The sequence below is a fragment of the Gorilla gorilla genome, chromosome 2, assembly GCF_029281585.2.
Source record: "Gorilla gorilla gorilla isolate KB3781 chromosome 2, NHGRI_mGorGor1-v2.1_pri, whole genome shotgun sequence".
Classification (NCBI taxonomy): domain Eukaryota; kingdom Metazoa; phylum Chordata; class Mammalia; order Primates; family Hominidae; genus Gorilla; species Gorilla gorilla.
Genome location: NC_086017.1, coordinates 26891891 through 26909607, shown reverse-complemented (window position 1 = coordinate 26909607; position 17717 = coordinate 26891891). Strand labels below are relative to the sequence as shown.

General features: G+C 38.5%; 1 protein-coding gene across 7 annotated transcripts in view; it reads right to left on the bottom strand.

Annotated features, from left to right (window-relative positions):
• Positions 1–17717, bottom strand: part of PLCL2 (phospholipase C like 2) — a 208044-nt gene that overhangs the window by 17756 nt on the left and 172571 nt on the right. For all 7 annotated transcript variants that reach the window (XM_063703435.1, XM_004033703.5, XM_063703434.1 and 4 more), the window contains one exon: positions 7098–7207. In XM_063703435.1, the coding sequence (XP_063559505.1) occupies positions 7098–7207 (110 nt within the window). The remainder of the gene's footprint in view (positions 1–7097; positions 7208–17717) is intronic.

The following is a 17717-nucleotide window of genomic DNA, read 5'->3' as shown; positions in this document are numbered from 1 at the left end:
GTGTTCAAGTGAAAAGAACAGTTGCACTTGAAATAAAAAACTAGAAATAATGAAGCTTACTGAGGAAGGCCAAGTTCAAGTCAAAAGCCAACATGAGCCAAAAGCTAGGTCTCTTGCACCAAACATTTATCCAAATTGTTAATGCAAAGGAAAAGTTTGTGAAGGAAATTCAAAGTGCTATTCTACTGAACTCATGAATGATAAGAAAGCAAAACTGCCTTATTGCTGATATGGAGAAAGTTTGAATGGTCTCAATAGGAGATCAAACCAGCCACAACATTCTCTTAAGCCAAAGCCTAATCCAGAGCAAGGTCCTAACTCTCTTCAATTCTATGAAGTCTAAGAGAGGTAAGAAAGTTGCAGAAGACAAGCTGGAGGCTAGCAGTGGTTGGGTCATAGGTTTAAGGAAATAAGCCATCTCCATCACATCAAAGTGCAATGCAAAGCAGCAAGTGCTGATGTAGAAGGTGCAGTGAGTTACCCAGAAGATTTAGCCAAGATCATTGATGAAGGTGGCTATACTAAACAACAGATTTTCAATGTAGATGAAACAGCCTTCTATTGAAAGAAGATGCCATCTAGGGCTTTCATGGCTCAAAAGGAGAAGTCAATGCTTGGCTTTAAGGGTTCAAAGGACAGTTTGATATTCTTGTTAGGGAATAATGCAGCTGGTGGCTGTAAGTAGCAGCCGATGCTAATTGGCCATTCTGAAAATCCTAGGGCCCTTAAGTATTATGCTAAATTTACTCTGCCTGTGCTCTATAAATGGATCAATAAAGCCTAGATGAGACCATACGTGTTTACAGCATGGTTTCCTGAATATTTTAAGCCCACAGCTGGGACCTACTGCTCAGTAAAAAAGATTCCTTTCACAATATTACTGCATATCAACAATGTACCTAGTCATCCAAGCACTCTGATAGGGATGCACAAGGAGATTAATATTGTTTTCATGCCTGCTAATACAATATCCATTCTGTAGCCCATGGATCAAAGAGTAATTTTGACTTTCAAGTCTTATTATTTAAGAAATACATTTCATAAGGCTATAGCTGCCATAGATAGTGATTCCTCTGATGAATCGGGGTAAAGTAAATTGAAGACCTTCTGGAAAGGATTCACCATTCTAAGACGCCATTAATAACATTCATGATTCATGGGAGAGGTCAGAATGTCAACATTAACAGGAGTCTGGAAGGAGCTGATTTTGGAGGAAGTTGATCCCAGCCCTCATGGTTGACTTGGACGGGTTCATGACGACAGTGGGGAAAATAAATGCAGATGGAATGAAAATAGCTAGAGAACTAGAATTAGAAATAGAGCCTGAAGAGGTGACTAAATTGCTGCAATCTCATCATAAAACTGTAATGCATGAGGAGTTGCTTCTTATGAATGAGCAAAGAAAGTGGTTTCTTGAGATGGAATCTACTCCTGGTGAAGATGCTGTGAACATTGCTGTAATTACAGCAAAGGAGTTAGAATATTACATACACTTAATTGATAAAGGAATGGCAGGGTTTGAGAAGACTGATTTTGAAAGTTCTACTGTGGGTAAAATGCTACTGAACAGCATTGCATGCTACAGAGAAATCTGTGGTGAAACAAAGAGTCCATCAGTGTAGCAAGCTCCATTGTCTTATTTTAAGAAATTGCCACAAGCCACCCCAGCCTTCAGCAACCACCACCCTAATCAGTCATCACCCATTAACATGGAGGTGAGACCCTCCACCAGCAAAAGGATTACAACTAACTGAGGGCTTACATGATTATTAGCATTTTTTAGCAATAAAGTATTTTTAAATTAAGCTATGTACATTGATTTTTAGACATAAAAGCTACTGCACACTTAATAGACTACATTATAGTGTAAATATAACTTTTATATATACTGGGAAACCAAAAAAATCATGTGACTCACTTTATTGTGATATTTGCTTTATTGCCATGGTCTGGAACTGAGCAAGCAGTCTCCAAGGTATGCCTGTATATACATTTGTCAAAACTCATAGGATTTTGTGCTCAAAATTGGTGAATTTTATTTTACAAACATAATGTCTCAAAGTTGACACACAAAAAATGATGCTGACTATCTAATGGAGGGAGGTTTCAAAGTTGGCTTCTAAATCAAAGAAGCAATTGGAGGCCTGTGGGAATGGATTACACCTTCTCCCTAGTTTGCAGCAGAAACCCTAGAACAGGACATTTTACAAACTCTGAGAAGAGAAGGCTGGGTCCAATATCTTAAGAAGCCTGGCAATGACACCTGCTGGCTTTATCTCTTTTCCCTGCTATTCCTGTAGGATGCAGGAAAGCATGGGTGACTTCCCGGACTGATGGTGACAGTGAACCAATTTAAATACTGAACTTCAAGTGACATGGCAATTATAGTTTCAAGACCAAATATGAATACTTTTAACATGGACAATAAAAAAATAACAATATGCTCTATCTAGTAATATTAGAGAATGCTCATATTGTCTTTTTTTTTTTTTTTTTTTTTTTGAGACAGTCTCGCTCTGTCACCCAGGCTGGAGTGCAGTGGCATGATCTTGGCTCTCTGCAACCTCTGCCTCCTGGGTTCAAGCGATTCTCCTGCCTCAGCCTCCCAAGTAGCTGGGATTACAGGCACCCGCCACCATGCCCAACCAATTTTTGTATTTTCAGTAGAGACGGGGTTTCGTCATGTTGGCCAGGCTGGTCTTGAACTCCTGACCTCAGGTGATCCATGCAGCTCGGCCTCCCAAAATGCTGGGATTACAGGTGTGAGCTACCATGCCCGGCCCATATTGTCATCTCTCATAGCAGGACAACCAACAATACTTATAACTAAAACATGTAGCTTTAAAAATACCCGGCAAAATGACTTCTATTAACATTTTTCATAATCCCTTTTCTTAACCTCAAAGGGATCTTTTGGGAAATGGAAATAAATCTTTGTTATGGTAGAAATTGCTCACCAATTCATTTAGCATCTTTATGGTTAAATAAAATGAAATTTAGTACTTAAAAAATTTTTAAAGAACAATTATATTAGAATTCTATCAGTCAGGCGTGATGGCTCACACCTGTAATCCCAGCACTTTGGAAGGCTGAGGTGGGCAGATTACCTGAGGTCAGGAGTTCGAAACTAGCCTGGCCAAGATAGTGAAACCCTGTCTCTATTAAACATACAAAAATTAGCTGGGCATGGTGGCGCATGCATATAGTCCCAGCTATTTGGGAGGCTGAGGCAGGAGAATCACTTGAACCCAGGAGGCAGAGGTTGCAGTGAGCCGAGATTGTGCCACTGGACTCCAGCCTGGGTGACAGAGTGAGACTCCATCTCAAAAAAGAAAAAAAAAAAAAAGAATTATGTCTACTGACATAACTTATTTTATAATATCTGAGACATTAGTGCTTGTGAGATGTGCCAGTATTTTATGTAGCACTAAGAAATAAAGATCATTGCCAATTTAACCAGGATATAATGCAAAGATGCCATGGACTATAAGATATATGCTAATTTCAAACATATCGAAAGTGTGAAAAAAAGTATGACTTAGAATCATTAAAATATATACTGATCCATCCAGACATATTCATATAGAAAGGTTCCTGGAATAAAGTCACCTACGTCTAATAATGGTTATTTCTCAGAGGGAGAATCTTGGGTCATTTAAAAACATTTTTCTATTTTAAAAAAGATAGATTTATAACAACAAATGAATGCTTTTTTATTCAAGAAAAAAAATGACTGGAAGTAAGTATGCCAAGATGTTAACAGTAGATAATTCTGGGTGTGGCAGTTATAGATGACTTTATTTCTTCTTTGTTCATTTCTGAATTTTAAAAGAACCTTCAAAATTAAAAAAAACTAAACTAGGCAAGTAAAGATTCATAAAAACTGCGACAGACATCCTTCAATGAAATGACACTTTTAGTGGCAGGAACTCCTCTCAGGGTGATCAATGGTCCCAGTTTGCCCAGATTGTCCTGGTTTTAGCACTGAATGTCTTGCTTCTAGGATGGCTGGCCACCCTACCTCCTTATGGTTCAAATGACTATGGTGATGCATCAGGAAAGCTTTTGATTCTAGGACAACAATAATAAGGTTTTTTTTTGTGTGCCTCAGAATCCCCCAAAAAACTTGTTAAATAAGCAGATTCCTGGGTTCCAAGCCTGGAGATTCTGGTCTGGGAAGTCTGGGATGAGGCTTAGGAGAGGGCATGTTTAAGCATCCCAGGTAATTCTCAAGCCTTGGCCTGTTTCAGAGCTCCTTCAGCAGTCTTCCTGGCTTCCTCCTTCATTTCCTCTTCTCTGCATTTCCGGGGTCATCTGAAACCCTCCCTAAGCATTTGTGCTACTGGGAGCCTCCTGCTGTGTGTTTACTGCTGGCCATCTGCCTGGAGTGCTGCCACCTCTCCTAGCTCACTGCAAACAAAAAGTAATGGGAGGAACTCGACAGATCCCATGCCCTCCCACCAGGAAAATACTGGTAGCTCAACTTAGACCTAAATTCACGTTCAAGATTCCCTGTCAGCACTCATTCTAAAGAAAGTTTAAACCAGTGACATACAGGAATGAAAAAAACCCCCCATTCTACAGAAATGACACACAGATCTTTCCAATTCTTCCTCATCCCTCACTTACATTCCACCATCCTTAAACACCATCTGTAGCAAATATTATCCTGGAAATTAAAAAAAGACCTATTACCCCATCCTATACATCTACTTCCATATGAACATAAGTCTGAGGTGTTAATTCTCTCTCCTGGACACAATTCAAAAGAAAGTAGGTTTCTTCAGTGTATCTATTTGGTCCAATTACTTCTAAAATATGGCACACTGCTTTATGTCAGCTGTTTTTCATTAATATGTGCATCAGGCTCCCATTTTTGCTGGCTCTCAGCCCAGTGCTTCTCAAACTTTAATGTGCCTAAGAATCACCTGAGGATCTCGTAAAAATGCAGGTTCTGAATCAGCAGGACTAGGGTGGGACTTGAGATTCTGAATTTCTAACAAGTTCCCCTCTGAGGCCCAGGTTGCTGGTTCCCGGACCACACATGAGTAGGAAGGGTACTTGACAAGCCAAAGTTTGGTCCCTATGTCTATATTTGCCTCTAATAAAATTAAAGCAAAGTGAGCATTTGTTCCTACCACAGGGCTTAATCTGCTGTGATAATATTTTCTTGAGTTTACAGGAAATTTGTAGTGTACCCCCCACCTCTGACCAGGAGTGAGTCAGCAAATTGTAAAGCCAAATCCCTTTTCGTTGTAAATTCTTATGTCTGCTGTTTACTGATCTGCAAAACAATCAGGGTTAAAGTCTAAGCAAAATAGGTATATAAGAAAAGTACATATGTAAAAAGGGAAATGTCTGAAGAAGTCAAGAAAATGATCTTAATTATAAAAATAAGTAGAGGTTTAACGTGAGAAAAATGCAAATGGCGACTAGCTTTGGAAGATACCTTTTATTACATCAAATCTGAAAATTATCGTCAGCTCCAAGGATGGAGCTTTTAACTTGAGGGGGAATGAGGAAATTTAAAAAGGCAGCTGTGATAATGTCTTTATGGTCTTGAATCTGTTGGGGCTCAGAAAACAATACCCCAAAAGATGACACTTTGACATGCTGAACTAAAGAAGCAGGCTCACGGTTTCTCTGACCACCCCCACCACATATCTCTCAGTCCTCTCTCTCCCAAAGATGAGGCTGTTCAAGTACCCTGATCTAACTAGAAACTGGACCCACCAAAGAGAAGCACAAATGCCTCTGATCTCCTCTCTGAAATTTCATTAACCAGAGAAGATTAAAATTTACAGAAGAGACTGAAAATTAAACACCACAACTACAGCACAGAAGAACTTCCTCCCAAACTATTTTTCCTTCTCAGACCATTCAGTTCCCAAAGAGAATCATTTACTATCCCATTTCTGAGCACTGGGCCCATTCATTTCCCCTAAAATTCATTTACTACCCCTCAAAAATGGCCACATTTCCCCCATGTCCCTCCACTATGAAGAAGGGTTTGCATGCATCAAGACCACACTGGGTTGTTAGGTAATCATCCTCCTGCCATTCCCCATGCTTCTGCACCTTAAATAAATATAATATGTAGGCCTTTTTATGCCTGCTAATCTGTCAATTGTCAGGTCGTTTTCAAGGCAGCTTCAGAGGGCGAAAGGGAAGCCTTCCTTTCTTCCCTACAAATTCAGCTGAGCATAAAGTTTGGAAGGCAAACACCAGAGAGTAATTTTACATTTATTAATTGTCCAAGACCTGGAATGAAATAACCTCTGTGTTATTATTATTTATGCTCTGTGAGTAACACTGAGAAGAACTATTGAGGTAAAGCTCAAAAAAGTTTCGAGGTACATACACAGCATTATTTTAAAAATTATGTCACATTACGTATAAAATAGAAAATCAGCCTGAGAGAATGCACAGCAAAAGGCCAACAGTAATTGTCTCTCGATGATGGGATTGTGTTTACCTTTGATTATTGCTCTTTTGACATTTTTGACAATGAAAATATATTATTTTTATAATAAAAAATAAAAAGTTAATTTTTAACAACTGTTATGCCAAAATAGATATGCATAGAGATAGCATTTCCCTTCAAGAAATATTTCTTTCAATAGCAATTCTTTTATGTATTTCCTTTGATTATGCTCCATACAATTCTTTTCTATTTATTTCTGGGATCATATGAACATTATAGCTATAATTACACTTTAAAGTGTTAAATGAAATTTGAGTAACTAGAATCTTTAAATTCCCAATCATTCCTCTGTAATCAATATTTTCTATTTTACATATAGCAACTGGCATTTATGAACTTTAAAATGTCTCAAGGATAAAATGACAAAGTCCTTTGTCTATCAGGACTTACAATGTGCCAATCATAGAAGTTCCCCTGTTCTTCAACTGATCTACAATGTCAAACTGTTGTGCCTACAGACTCTAGAAGGGCAGAGTTCTTCATGTGATTTCTGCATCCATTCTACAATCTCAGTGGCTGACCATGTACAATGCAGGAAATGTTATACTAAGAGAGGGAAGCATGCTGAAAAAGGCTGCAAAATCACCAGCATCAGAAACAACTCTATAGATACCTTTAAGATGGTAATATTCCAGGTAAAGCTCTCCACTGCTTTTTGTAGTTTTCTTTCCTTCAAACCTTCCTTGGTGCCTATGCTGTGCAAGTGTTCATGGAATTCCATGGCTGAAAGAAATAAAAAAGACAAAGTATATTAACTCCCATCCAACCTGTGGTAATGAACTGGAAATAATTTCTTTTTCTAGGTAAAGCTAAAATGATTCCAACCTCCAGTGGAATTTCATAAATGTGTCCATTTAAGAATGTAATAATGGGGACAAAACACTGAAAAATTATGGCAGCAACAAGGCAGAAGGCATCTTTGAAGTCAGCAATTGTTCCTCATTGTTCTGAAGGGAAACAGGGCACCTATGATCATTGTTATTCTTATTTTAGAGAAGGGAAGCTCAGCAAGCTTCAGAGATTGGAAGCTGCCAAGGGAGCAGAAAGAAGGGCTGGGACCAGCATCTGGACTTGGACTCTCAGAAGGCGGATTTAAGCTCCACTGAGGACACAGTGGAGACGAGGGATAGAAAGAACACAAAGTAATGTATTTTCTGTCACAGAAAGGGTCAATCTGAGGTCAGAGACCAAGCCCACAGTACAAGGATGGGAGTGGAGAAAGACCCTGAACTCTAACTCTGCATTTATTCTACATCAGAATTTATATAATAAATAAATAATCCCTACTGCTGTTCAAAACAATTTCTACAAGATCTGTAGATCCTCTAATTCAAATTTAGTTTACAGGGTTTTCACATAAATTTAAAAATCTTATGCTTTTTTTCCATTAGGTGGAAAATCTTAATTCCTAATCACACCAATATAACTCTAATAGTAAGACTGCTGAATCCAATTTAAACATTCTTAGCATTTTTTTGTCCTTAAGAGTATATGTAATTGAGAATGTTCAGTGAAAAATATGATGTTCTAGGGTCAGCTGGAATAATTCTTTTCTCTCTGTGGTTATGCTACTGACAATGTACAATTAGGTCGTGTGTTTCTTTTTTCTCATTTTACACGTATGTGGTGGAGGGGAGTGCTTTTTTTGGATGTAATTTGTTTTATGGATTATATCAAAACGTTACATAATTCCAAAATTAAACTACATATCAAGGTGAATTCAGATAAGTCTTGCCTCCTTTATGGTCTTCTCTACCTTGATCCTTCTTCCCCTTATATGTTCTTATTAGTTTTTATTGTATTGTTTCTCTTTGCAAATATAATCAAATGTGTACATATTATTCATAATCTTCCTTTCTTACATGAAAGTAGCATACTATGTACAGTGTCCTGCATGTTGGTTGTTTTCTTTCTTTTTCTCACACAATTGCATAGTGGAGTTCACTCCATGTCAGTGTATATAGAGCTCTTCCTCACTCTTTTCTGTGACAGCTACAGAGACTCCAATGTGTAGATGAACTAGCATTTATTTAACCAGTCCCCTACTGAAGGACGTTGCATTGTTTAAAAACTTTTGCTATTACATATAATTTAGAATAAATTTTACAAGACATTTTGTACATCCTTTTGCACACTTTTACTCTTCAGTTGGGCATTCCAACTTCTAATTCCCTTTCTATGCAACACCATTTCGAAGCAACTCTTTACATGGTGATTGACAACAACTTTATTCTTTAGTGTCTTTAAATATCAAGCAAAAGCTGACACACATATATGATAAACACAATAAATGGCCAATTTAGGCTTTTTACTTCTGTGTTTCTTTTTCCTACCTAACCAGGAGCCATGGTCCTACTTCCTGTTATGCTAATAAGGTATGGGAGCCTCACTGGTTTTGGGAAAGAATAGTAACTAGTAAGATTCATTCCACTCTCCAGGGAACTAACGCATGGACCACTCCCATTTTCTCCAACTTTTCTTTTACTGATGATGGTACCTGAGAACATCCCAACTTGGTTAACCGAATAAGCCCCTTCCACCCCAATGCCACACGCACACTTTCCCCACTCTTCACATCCGGGAGACTCCCTGGAGTGTGCTGCATGACTCAGATCCACCCGTTGGGGTCCTAATGATAAGACTGATGTGCTTGGCTTTTCTAAGTTTTAATATTGGACTTCAGCAAGAGTTCTGGATTTCCAAACAGGAATAATTAATACTCATTATGTTTCTGGCAGTCAGGAGGTACCATATTCTCATAAGTATCACTGAGGCTTGCAGAATGGAATCCATGACTGGAATTGTAGGAAAGGGAAGAGACACAAGAGTGGGAGGGAGGGGGTAGCTCTCTACAAACAAGAAATATGACTCCATGGACTGCAAGATGAACGGGAAAAGAAACTGGGAGGAAAAATGCAAGTGACGTTAACTAACGCAGGACCACATATCACAACTGCTTGACCGGATGTGGGCTCTTCGCAATGATTTTTTATGGCATTTCAAAACTGGCACAAGGTGTAACAATAATAGTGGGGGATTTTTCTAACATCAAGGTATCCGCATGGAAGCCTCATTCTGCTAGGGGCAGACTGTTTATGGTGCCTTGCTGAACATTTGATCACCTGTAAGGTAATGAGGCAATGACAGGAACTGGTATACTGGGCTTAATTCCAACTCACATAATGTAAGTATGGAACAGCAGAAGAAGGGAATGCTGAGCTTAGACAAACAGCTACTCTAGGTCTTAAGAAAACAGCTTTCAGAAACTTCAGAAAGTATGAGCCTAGGGCCAGAGGCTGTTACAGAACAGGCTGCCTTGAGAAGGATTGGGGACTTGAAGATGCAACAGAGTTGAAAGGATAAAAAATGATATAGATAAGGAAGAAATGGGGAAACATTTAAAGAAACAAGTGTAGCTGCATACACGGCTGCTATCTAAAAAGCTCATATTTTCAAGTCTATTAAAAAAATGAGACAAGACCATTCCCCCTTATCTTACTCCTCTTAAAATACTTCTAGCCCAATAAAAGTTCACAGGGACATGCAAAATGTTTTATTAGTGAAGCTCTTTTTAAAAACAGGCAAAAAGGTGACAAATTGAACACTGGAAATACTAAGTTAAAAATAAAAAACTCAGAATCCAAAAAAGTGACTATCAATCCCATTGTCATTTATTTAAATATTTGATTTGCTGCATAACACATCTGTTTCTTTTAAACATGTCTTTTTTTTTTTTTTTTTTTTTTTGAGACAGAGTCTCACTCTGCTGCCCAGGTGAGGGTGCAGTGGTGTGATCTCGGCTCACTGCAACCTCTGCCTCCTGGGTTCAAGCAACTCTCCTGCCTCAGCCTCCCAAGTAGCTGGGATTACAGGCACGTGCCACCACACGTGGCTAATTTTTGTATTTTTAGTACAGATGGGGTTTCACCATGTTGGTCAGGCTGGTCATTTAAACATTTCTGTGTTATCAACTTAGAAATGACTGATCCAACAGAAATGACAAAATCCACCAGAGTGGATTTTGCTAATCAACTAATTTGAAGCATATATTGATTTTATTTTTTTAAGAAAAGGGTTCTCACCTTGACTTTTCACTGTCTCCCTGTGACAAGCGAGGGCCAGGGCAAGGACGAAAGATACACAACCAAGGGAATCACAAGGCAACTTACCAGGCACTTCACATACGCTATATAATAAATGCAGACAGAGGCTACAGCACTTTCCTAAGGAAGTGGTGAAGAAGGATTTTAATCTTGGTTTGTCTGATATAATCATATGTGTAAAATAATTATTCTGTGGGCAGAACATTGTAAGGGCTATTGCATAGGTACCAGTTATAAGGGAAGCAAGAGAGAGAGAGAGAATGAGATTATACATTTGAACTGGATCAGTCTATCTATATAACACAAAATAAATCCATTAAGATATCTAAGATGCAAATTGCATTATTCTCTTGGAACTAAATTACTAGGAAATCTACTCCTAGCACGTCACAGGAGGTCTTCAGAGTTCTTTACAACAGTGGTGTATAAAGAACTTCTCTGGGTGAGAAGTTAAGTAACCACCTCATTTTTCAAATTATTTTCAGCAAAGAAACATTAGCCCAACGAAAAAGTCCTTCTCTTACTAAAAAGCTGAGAGTAGCATCTCTTCTCCTTCTGTAAGTCATACTATTCTGTCTAAAGACTAGATAGAGTGAATTTTAAAGTAGCTGGCGAAAATCAGGTAAGAAGTAAAAAGCTTAAGACTAAGTCACACTCCCTCTCCACTCCCTCAAGAAGTCAAGTTGGTTTTGTTTTAAAACTCCTTGCACTTTAATTACAGGAAGAGAAGAGATGTGAGACTCCCACTATGGGGATGCGAAAGGAGCATGACCCAGTGTTGGGAAGAGCTGTGGGTGGGCAAGCAGCTGTGTGAACCTGTGACTGCAGTTGAACAGGCAGAAGTGGAGACTGTTACAGTAATCCAGATAATTTAAAGAGCATGTGAGGAGGGTCTGGGGGAACTTGTCAGAGAATGGTGGGGACAGGCAGCACAGAGAAGTCACGTGGAGACTAGATAGTGCATCTCAAACCTCAACGAGTAACAGAATCACTGGAGGTGTGTGTTTAAAGTGCAGGCTCCTGTGTCTCCCTGGAGGTTCTGATTCAGGAGGTCTGTGGTGGGCCCAGCCACAGACATTTTCAGATTTGCATGCAAGAGGACTTGGGATCATTTTGAAGAAAATCCGATTAGGAAGATGGGGAGATGGGACTGAGAGATGCGAAGTCCATGTTCAGTAGGCATTAAAGGGTCATTATTAGAGGGGTATATCAGAAAATCTAAGAATATAAGACTGTCTATCCTAAAAAAAAGAAGGAAGGAGGGAATGAAGAAGAAAGGAAGGAAGGGAGGAAGGGAGGGAGGCAAGGAGGAAGGGAGGGAGGCAAGGAGGAAGGGAGGGAGGCAAGGAGGAAGGGAGGGAGGCAGGGAGGGAGGGAGGGAGGAAGGGAGGAAGGGAGGGAGGGAGGAAGGGAGGAAGGGAGGGAGGGAGGAAGGGAGGGAGGGAGGAAGGAAGGAAGGGAGTGAGGGAGGGAGGGAAGGAAGGGAGGAAGGAAGAGAAAGAGACACAAGTGTTTTTTGTTGATGAATTATAGGTAAGAAAAACCTACATATTTAATCAAAATAATTGGAATTTTATTGATCCTGAGAAAATTTCTTTTGTGATGATCATCGGCATATTTAGAAGGTCATATTTAGAAATTTTTAAATTGTGGATTTAAGCCAAAAGAGTCCTAATATTCTTACAGAGTGTGGCTCTTAGCTTATGTGGCCAGAGCATTGCCTGCTGGACCTATGGAAAGCCACCAGGCAGACATTGGGGAGAATAAACAGGAAGGCAGATTCAGGACGGTGTCAAGGTTGCTGATGCCACCGCTGCTTAGGGATAGTGACAAGAATTCCCACTGTGAAAACAATCTTCAGGTTCAGAAATAGAAACCAGGCCAATAATAATGAGGGAATAAGAACTGGGATTTTTTTTCTTTCAAAAACAAGTTCCATTCCCTGCATGTTTCCAATATCTTCCAAACACTATACCAACACATTTGCATCCTAAATTTGTATATTTTAGAGCCAAGTATAGTTGTTCACATTATCTTGAAGTTAATTGTTTAACAAAATAATTGTATTTTTTCTATTAGCCAATGTCCCATATACCAGTCTAATTTAAACTAAATGGCACTATAAAAGTCTCAAATAAAGTATGGCTTCATCCATGTTTCCTTTAAAGGTGAAACGTAACACTTTGGGGCAGCTATTAAAGACAGAGGGGAAGGAACTAGGATTCCTTGATTCTACAACCATGTTGCCACCCAAGTAAGACAAGAGGTAACAGTTAATTCTAGCCAAAGAAATGGAAAAAACTTCATTTGAAAACCAACAATAAGTAGGTAAACAGTCCTTTGGAAGTGTGACACAATTGCTATGTGCTATATATTTCGCAGTCAGAATATACAGTGTGTTTAAAGACATCAAAGTTTGAAGGCTGTGAGCATATTACATGAATCCAATAAAACATGCAGGAATACCAATTAATGATTAGGGGTAAATTATGTTCAGAGATCAATCAGCAAATGACCTGATCAGAGATTATGTTCAGAGATCAGCAAAAGACCTGGCTGGCCTGGTGTGGCTGCTCTTTCAACAAAATGATTGTCTTTTGAGCCTCAGTTGCTCTGTTCCAAAGAACCAACCATTAGGTTCCTTTGACTCCATGACCCCAAGTTTCTGTTCCTAGGGAAAAGCAGTGGGTTATTTTTCTTCTGGAATGTTAACCATGAGGAAACCTGCCGCAATTTCTTTGTGATAATGAACTTGAGAACTAAGGGTATAAATAGTAGGTCATCAGGCAGCAGAGAAAGGACACATGGAAAATCCTTAGGTGATGTCAATGAGAGTTTAATTCAGTTCTGGTCAAAAGGGAATGGAAGATATAGGCTGTGTGAACAAAGAACAGAATGAAGCCATCAGTTCATGGTGAGGACTGCCCAAATCATGTAACTTTTGCTTTATAGCTATAATGTTAAATTTTAAAAATTGGTATGGCCATACAAAATTACATTATTGAATTTTTATATAAAGAAACATATTTTAGAAATTTATTGCTTCTTTCATGTATCTCTAAAATCTAAACAGCTAGGATTTTTTATATGTGTAGGTGTTGATTACACATAATTTTCCAATTATTATTTCAAAATACTTTATAATTTAAATATTTTAAATAGTTTTTTCCTGGCCGGGCGCGGTGGCTCACGCCTGTAATCCCAGCACTTTGGGAGGCCGAGGCGGGCGGATCACGAGGTCAGGAGATCGAGACCATCCTGGCTAACACGGTGAAACCCCGTCTCTACTAAAAATACAAAAAATTAGCCGGGCGTGGTAGTGGGCGCCTGTAGTCCCAGCAACTCGGGAGGCTGAGGCAGGAGAATGGCGTGAACCCGGGAGGTGGAGCTTGCAGTGAGCCGAGATCGCGCCACTGCACTCCAGCCTGGGCGACAAAGCAAGACTCCGTCTCAAAAAAAAAAAAAAAAAAAAAAAAAAATAGTTTTTTCCTGAAGGGCTTAAAAGCTTAATGACAAAAAAATGAATTATAATGTTGATAAAATGTCAGGTTTTATAAAAATTAATAAATGGGTGCAAAATTTTCAAGATGGCATAATTAAATTAACTCAGAACATTTAGTACAACTGCATACAACTATACTGGGATATAGTGAAGAGAAATTTCCACTTCTATCAAGTTTTCTGCTTCCCATCAGAGATAACAAACTTAGATGAAAACCAAACAGCCCTAAAAATAAAAATAGGATATATACAATAAAAAGATATCAAAAAGAGGCTTTTGCTTTGAAAGGAAGTGAGGGCCAAGTCAGAAAATGGCATCATCTCCTTTTTCGATGAAATGAATGCCATTTATTCTTGCCAAACGTAAAGCAGACGACCTTTCAAACATTCTGGTTGGGATTTTCTCTACCAATCTAAATGATATGAAAATAAAATATAGCATGTAGCACATGGCTAAAATTTTAGAAGCAAATATAGTTTTAAAAATTCTTCATAAGGAGACATATTGATCTTAAATGGATACATTTAAAGATTAGTTTTTCAACTGAAAATTTACTTTGCTGTCCCAAAAAGCTCTTTTCTCACAAACACAACCAGTATAAAAATTTTTGTGTGTAGATTAAAAAACAGAAATTAAAAGCAAAAGCTAAAATCTTTTAAATGGTGACAAAATATATATTTATATTTTTAATTTATTTCCAATTCCCCAAATTAGGTGTAGTGGAATATTTCCTGAAAGATGGAATACCATGTAACACAGGTGTGTTTGGGACCTCATTCAAGAGGTAGCTATATCAACAGTATTAAAAGTACCTTAACATAACATGGTCTGTACATGACTTATGGTATGATATCACACTACTTAGAGAACAAAATATAGATAGCTGATAATTTTATAAGAATATGTATAATTTATATATAGTACCTGTTTAAATGTATAGCCTTTGTAAACTATATGCTCTGCCTCAAAACTCCGGAGGTCTGAAGTTTGGGTGTGCGGCCTACCTGTGGGTGTTTACATCCTAATCCTTGTGGAGATGTGGAAATGCCTAATTGCTTTTCAGATAGTTCCATTTGGTAGCCTCCTTTTCTTGGCCTTCTTCCCAAACAATCTGGGCATTAACAAAAGCCAAATTATTTTAAGATGGATTTTGAACTGTTAAATCCCGTTCCACATGAGATGGAAAAGATAAACCAGGTTTCTTAAATATATGCCTGAAACCCAGATGGATGACAAGATCCTTGCAATGCCAAATCCACAGCAGTACAATTTGTGAATGAATTATATGAGGGAGGTTTTCTTCTTCTGCCAGCACTTTCCATCTGGGTAGATCTAGGTGAGATGAAGTTGCATAACTTTCAGCCCTTTGTGGAATCTAATTACCATGCCACCATTCTAAACACACAACCACGTGACTCACCTGGGTGGGATAATATGAAGAATAATGCGCTTAGCAAGACCCTCCTCACTTCATTTCACCGAGAAATAAAGAGGTCTTCTTCACCACAGTCATGCACAGAGGAGTTCTGTTAGACCCAGAACATTTTTGTTTGGATCGCCACTTTCACATCGATGCTTTCCTGCTCTCCCACAGTTTGGCATGATTACCATAACATACAAGGCCCTCGTGACTGCAGACTGCAGCCTGTCCATGTTTCTCCTTCTTTTTGACACCTCTTCCGATTTTAATTTTCAACAGATAATGTAGTCATATGGTTCCACAATTTTAAAAGTATAAACTGAAATACAGGGAACTGTCTTTCCTTTCCCCATCTCCCAGCCTCCTTGTTTCCCTCCCCTTCTCAGGCAACCACTGTTATTCCTTCTTAGGTATCCTTCCAGAGAGATGCACACACAGCACAAACGGCATATTCTCCCTGCCTCTTTAAAGCAAGTGTTAGCAAATAACACACATGGTTTCTCTTGCTTTTACAACTATCTATATATCTATATATGCATGTAAGATCTTTCTTATATATGTATATATATGTCTGGAGGCAAGTATATATATGTATATGTGTGTATATATACACACATATACACTCATATATACAGAAATACATATACACATATATACACAAGTGTATATATATATATACGCAAGTGTATATATATATACGCAAGTGTATATATATATACACATATATACACTAGTGTATATATACACACAAGTGTATATATATACATATATAAGTATATATATACACACACATATATACACTAGTGTATACACACATATATACACACACATATATACATAAGTGTATATATATACACACACATATACACAAGTGTATATATATATACACACATATATACACAAGTGTATATATATACACACACACACATATATATATATACACACACATACATACATACCTCTTTATTCTTTTTTTTTTTTTCTGAGACAGATTCTTGCTCTGTCACCTAGGCTGGAGTGCAGTGGCGCAATCTCGGCTCACTGCAACCTCTGCCTCCCAGGTTCGAGCGATTCTCATGCCTCAGCCTCCCTAGTAGCTGGGACTACAGGCACGTGCTGTCACAGCTGACTGATTTTTGAATTCTTTATTCTTTATACAGTGGCATAATGTTCCATTATAAGGATGTATCATAATGTATGTCCCAGGGCCCTCCTGGTAAGCATTTAAGTTGTCCTCAATATTACAACAAAAACCTTTGCACATATGACTTTCCCTAAGTATTTGATCATATTTATAGAATAATCTCCAAAACAATGGAATTATTGGTTGGAAGTATATAGAATTTAAAATTCTGAAATTTACTGCCATAGGGGCTTCCCTATATATGGACCCAATTTACATGCCCTCCCTCCCCCAAATCTGAGTTATCGGTTTCCCCGATATCCTTACCAATCCATTGTCATTTATATGTGATGGAATTCTGGGGTCTTTAATACAAACATCTGAAAAATGGTATCTCCTTGAAATACCTCATTCACTAGACTTCCAGAAGATCAGTGTTCTCCTCCCACCTCTCTGGCTGCCATACCTTAACCTTCTGTTTGTTCTTCTGCATCTTGCTGACATATAAACATTAGGGGCCAGCGATCCCTCTTCTATGTCTATGGTCATCTCTTAGATGAGCTCAGTCTCCCAGCTTGAAAGATCACCTTTGCAATGATAGCTCCCAAATTTAATAATTCCAGTCTTGATCTCTCCTCCAAACTTTAGACTTGGAGGTCAACTAGGCGTATCAAACTTAACTTGTCCAAAAACAAACCCCTGATCTTCCCTTTCAAGACCAGGCCTGCCCCAGTCTTCAGCATCTTGGTAAATAGCAGCTCCATCCTTCCAAGATGAAGCCAAAAATCATCTCTTTCTCTCCTCCTATGCCACATTCAATCCATCAATAAGTACTGTTAGCACAACCTTCAGAATGTTTGTTTTTTGCCATACGAAATTCTTTTACATGCAGTCTAACACTAAGTCTGTTTGCTTAATATTATGTTAAAGCTTCTGGGATTGTATTAGTTCCTGGCCTGCATCTCCACACCTCATTTGCTGTTCCTGTTTTTCCCATGTGATATTCCATGTTGCTCACTGCTGCTGCTGGCTGGGGCTGTATTGCCCTGCATACACTCTTCTGTCTGTGTCCACTTGCCTTGGCT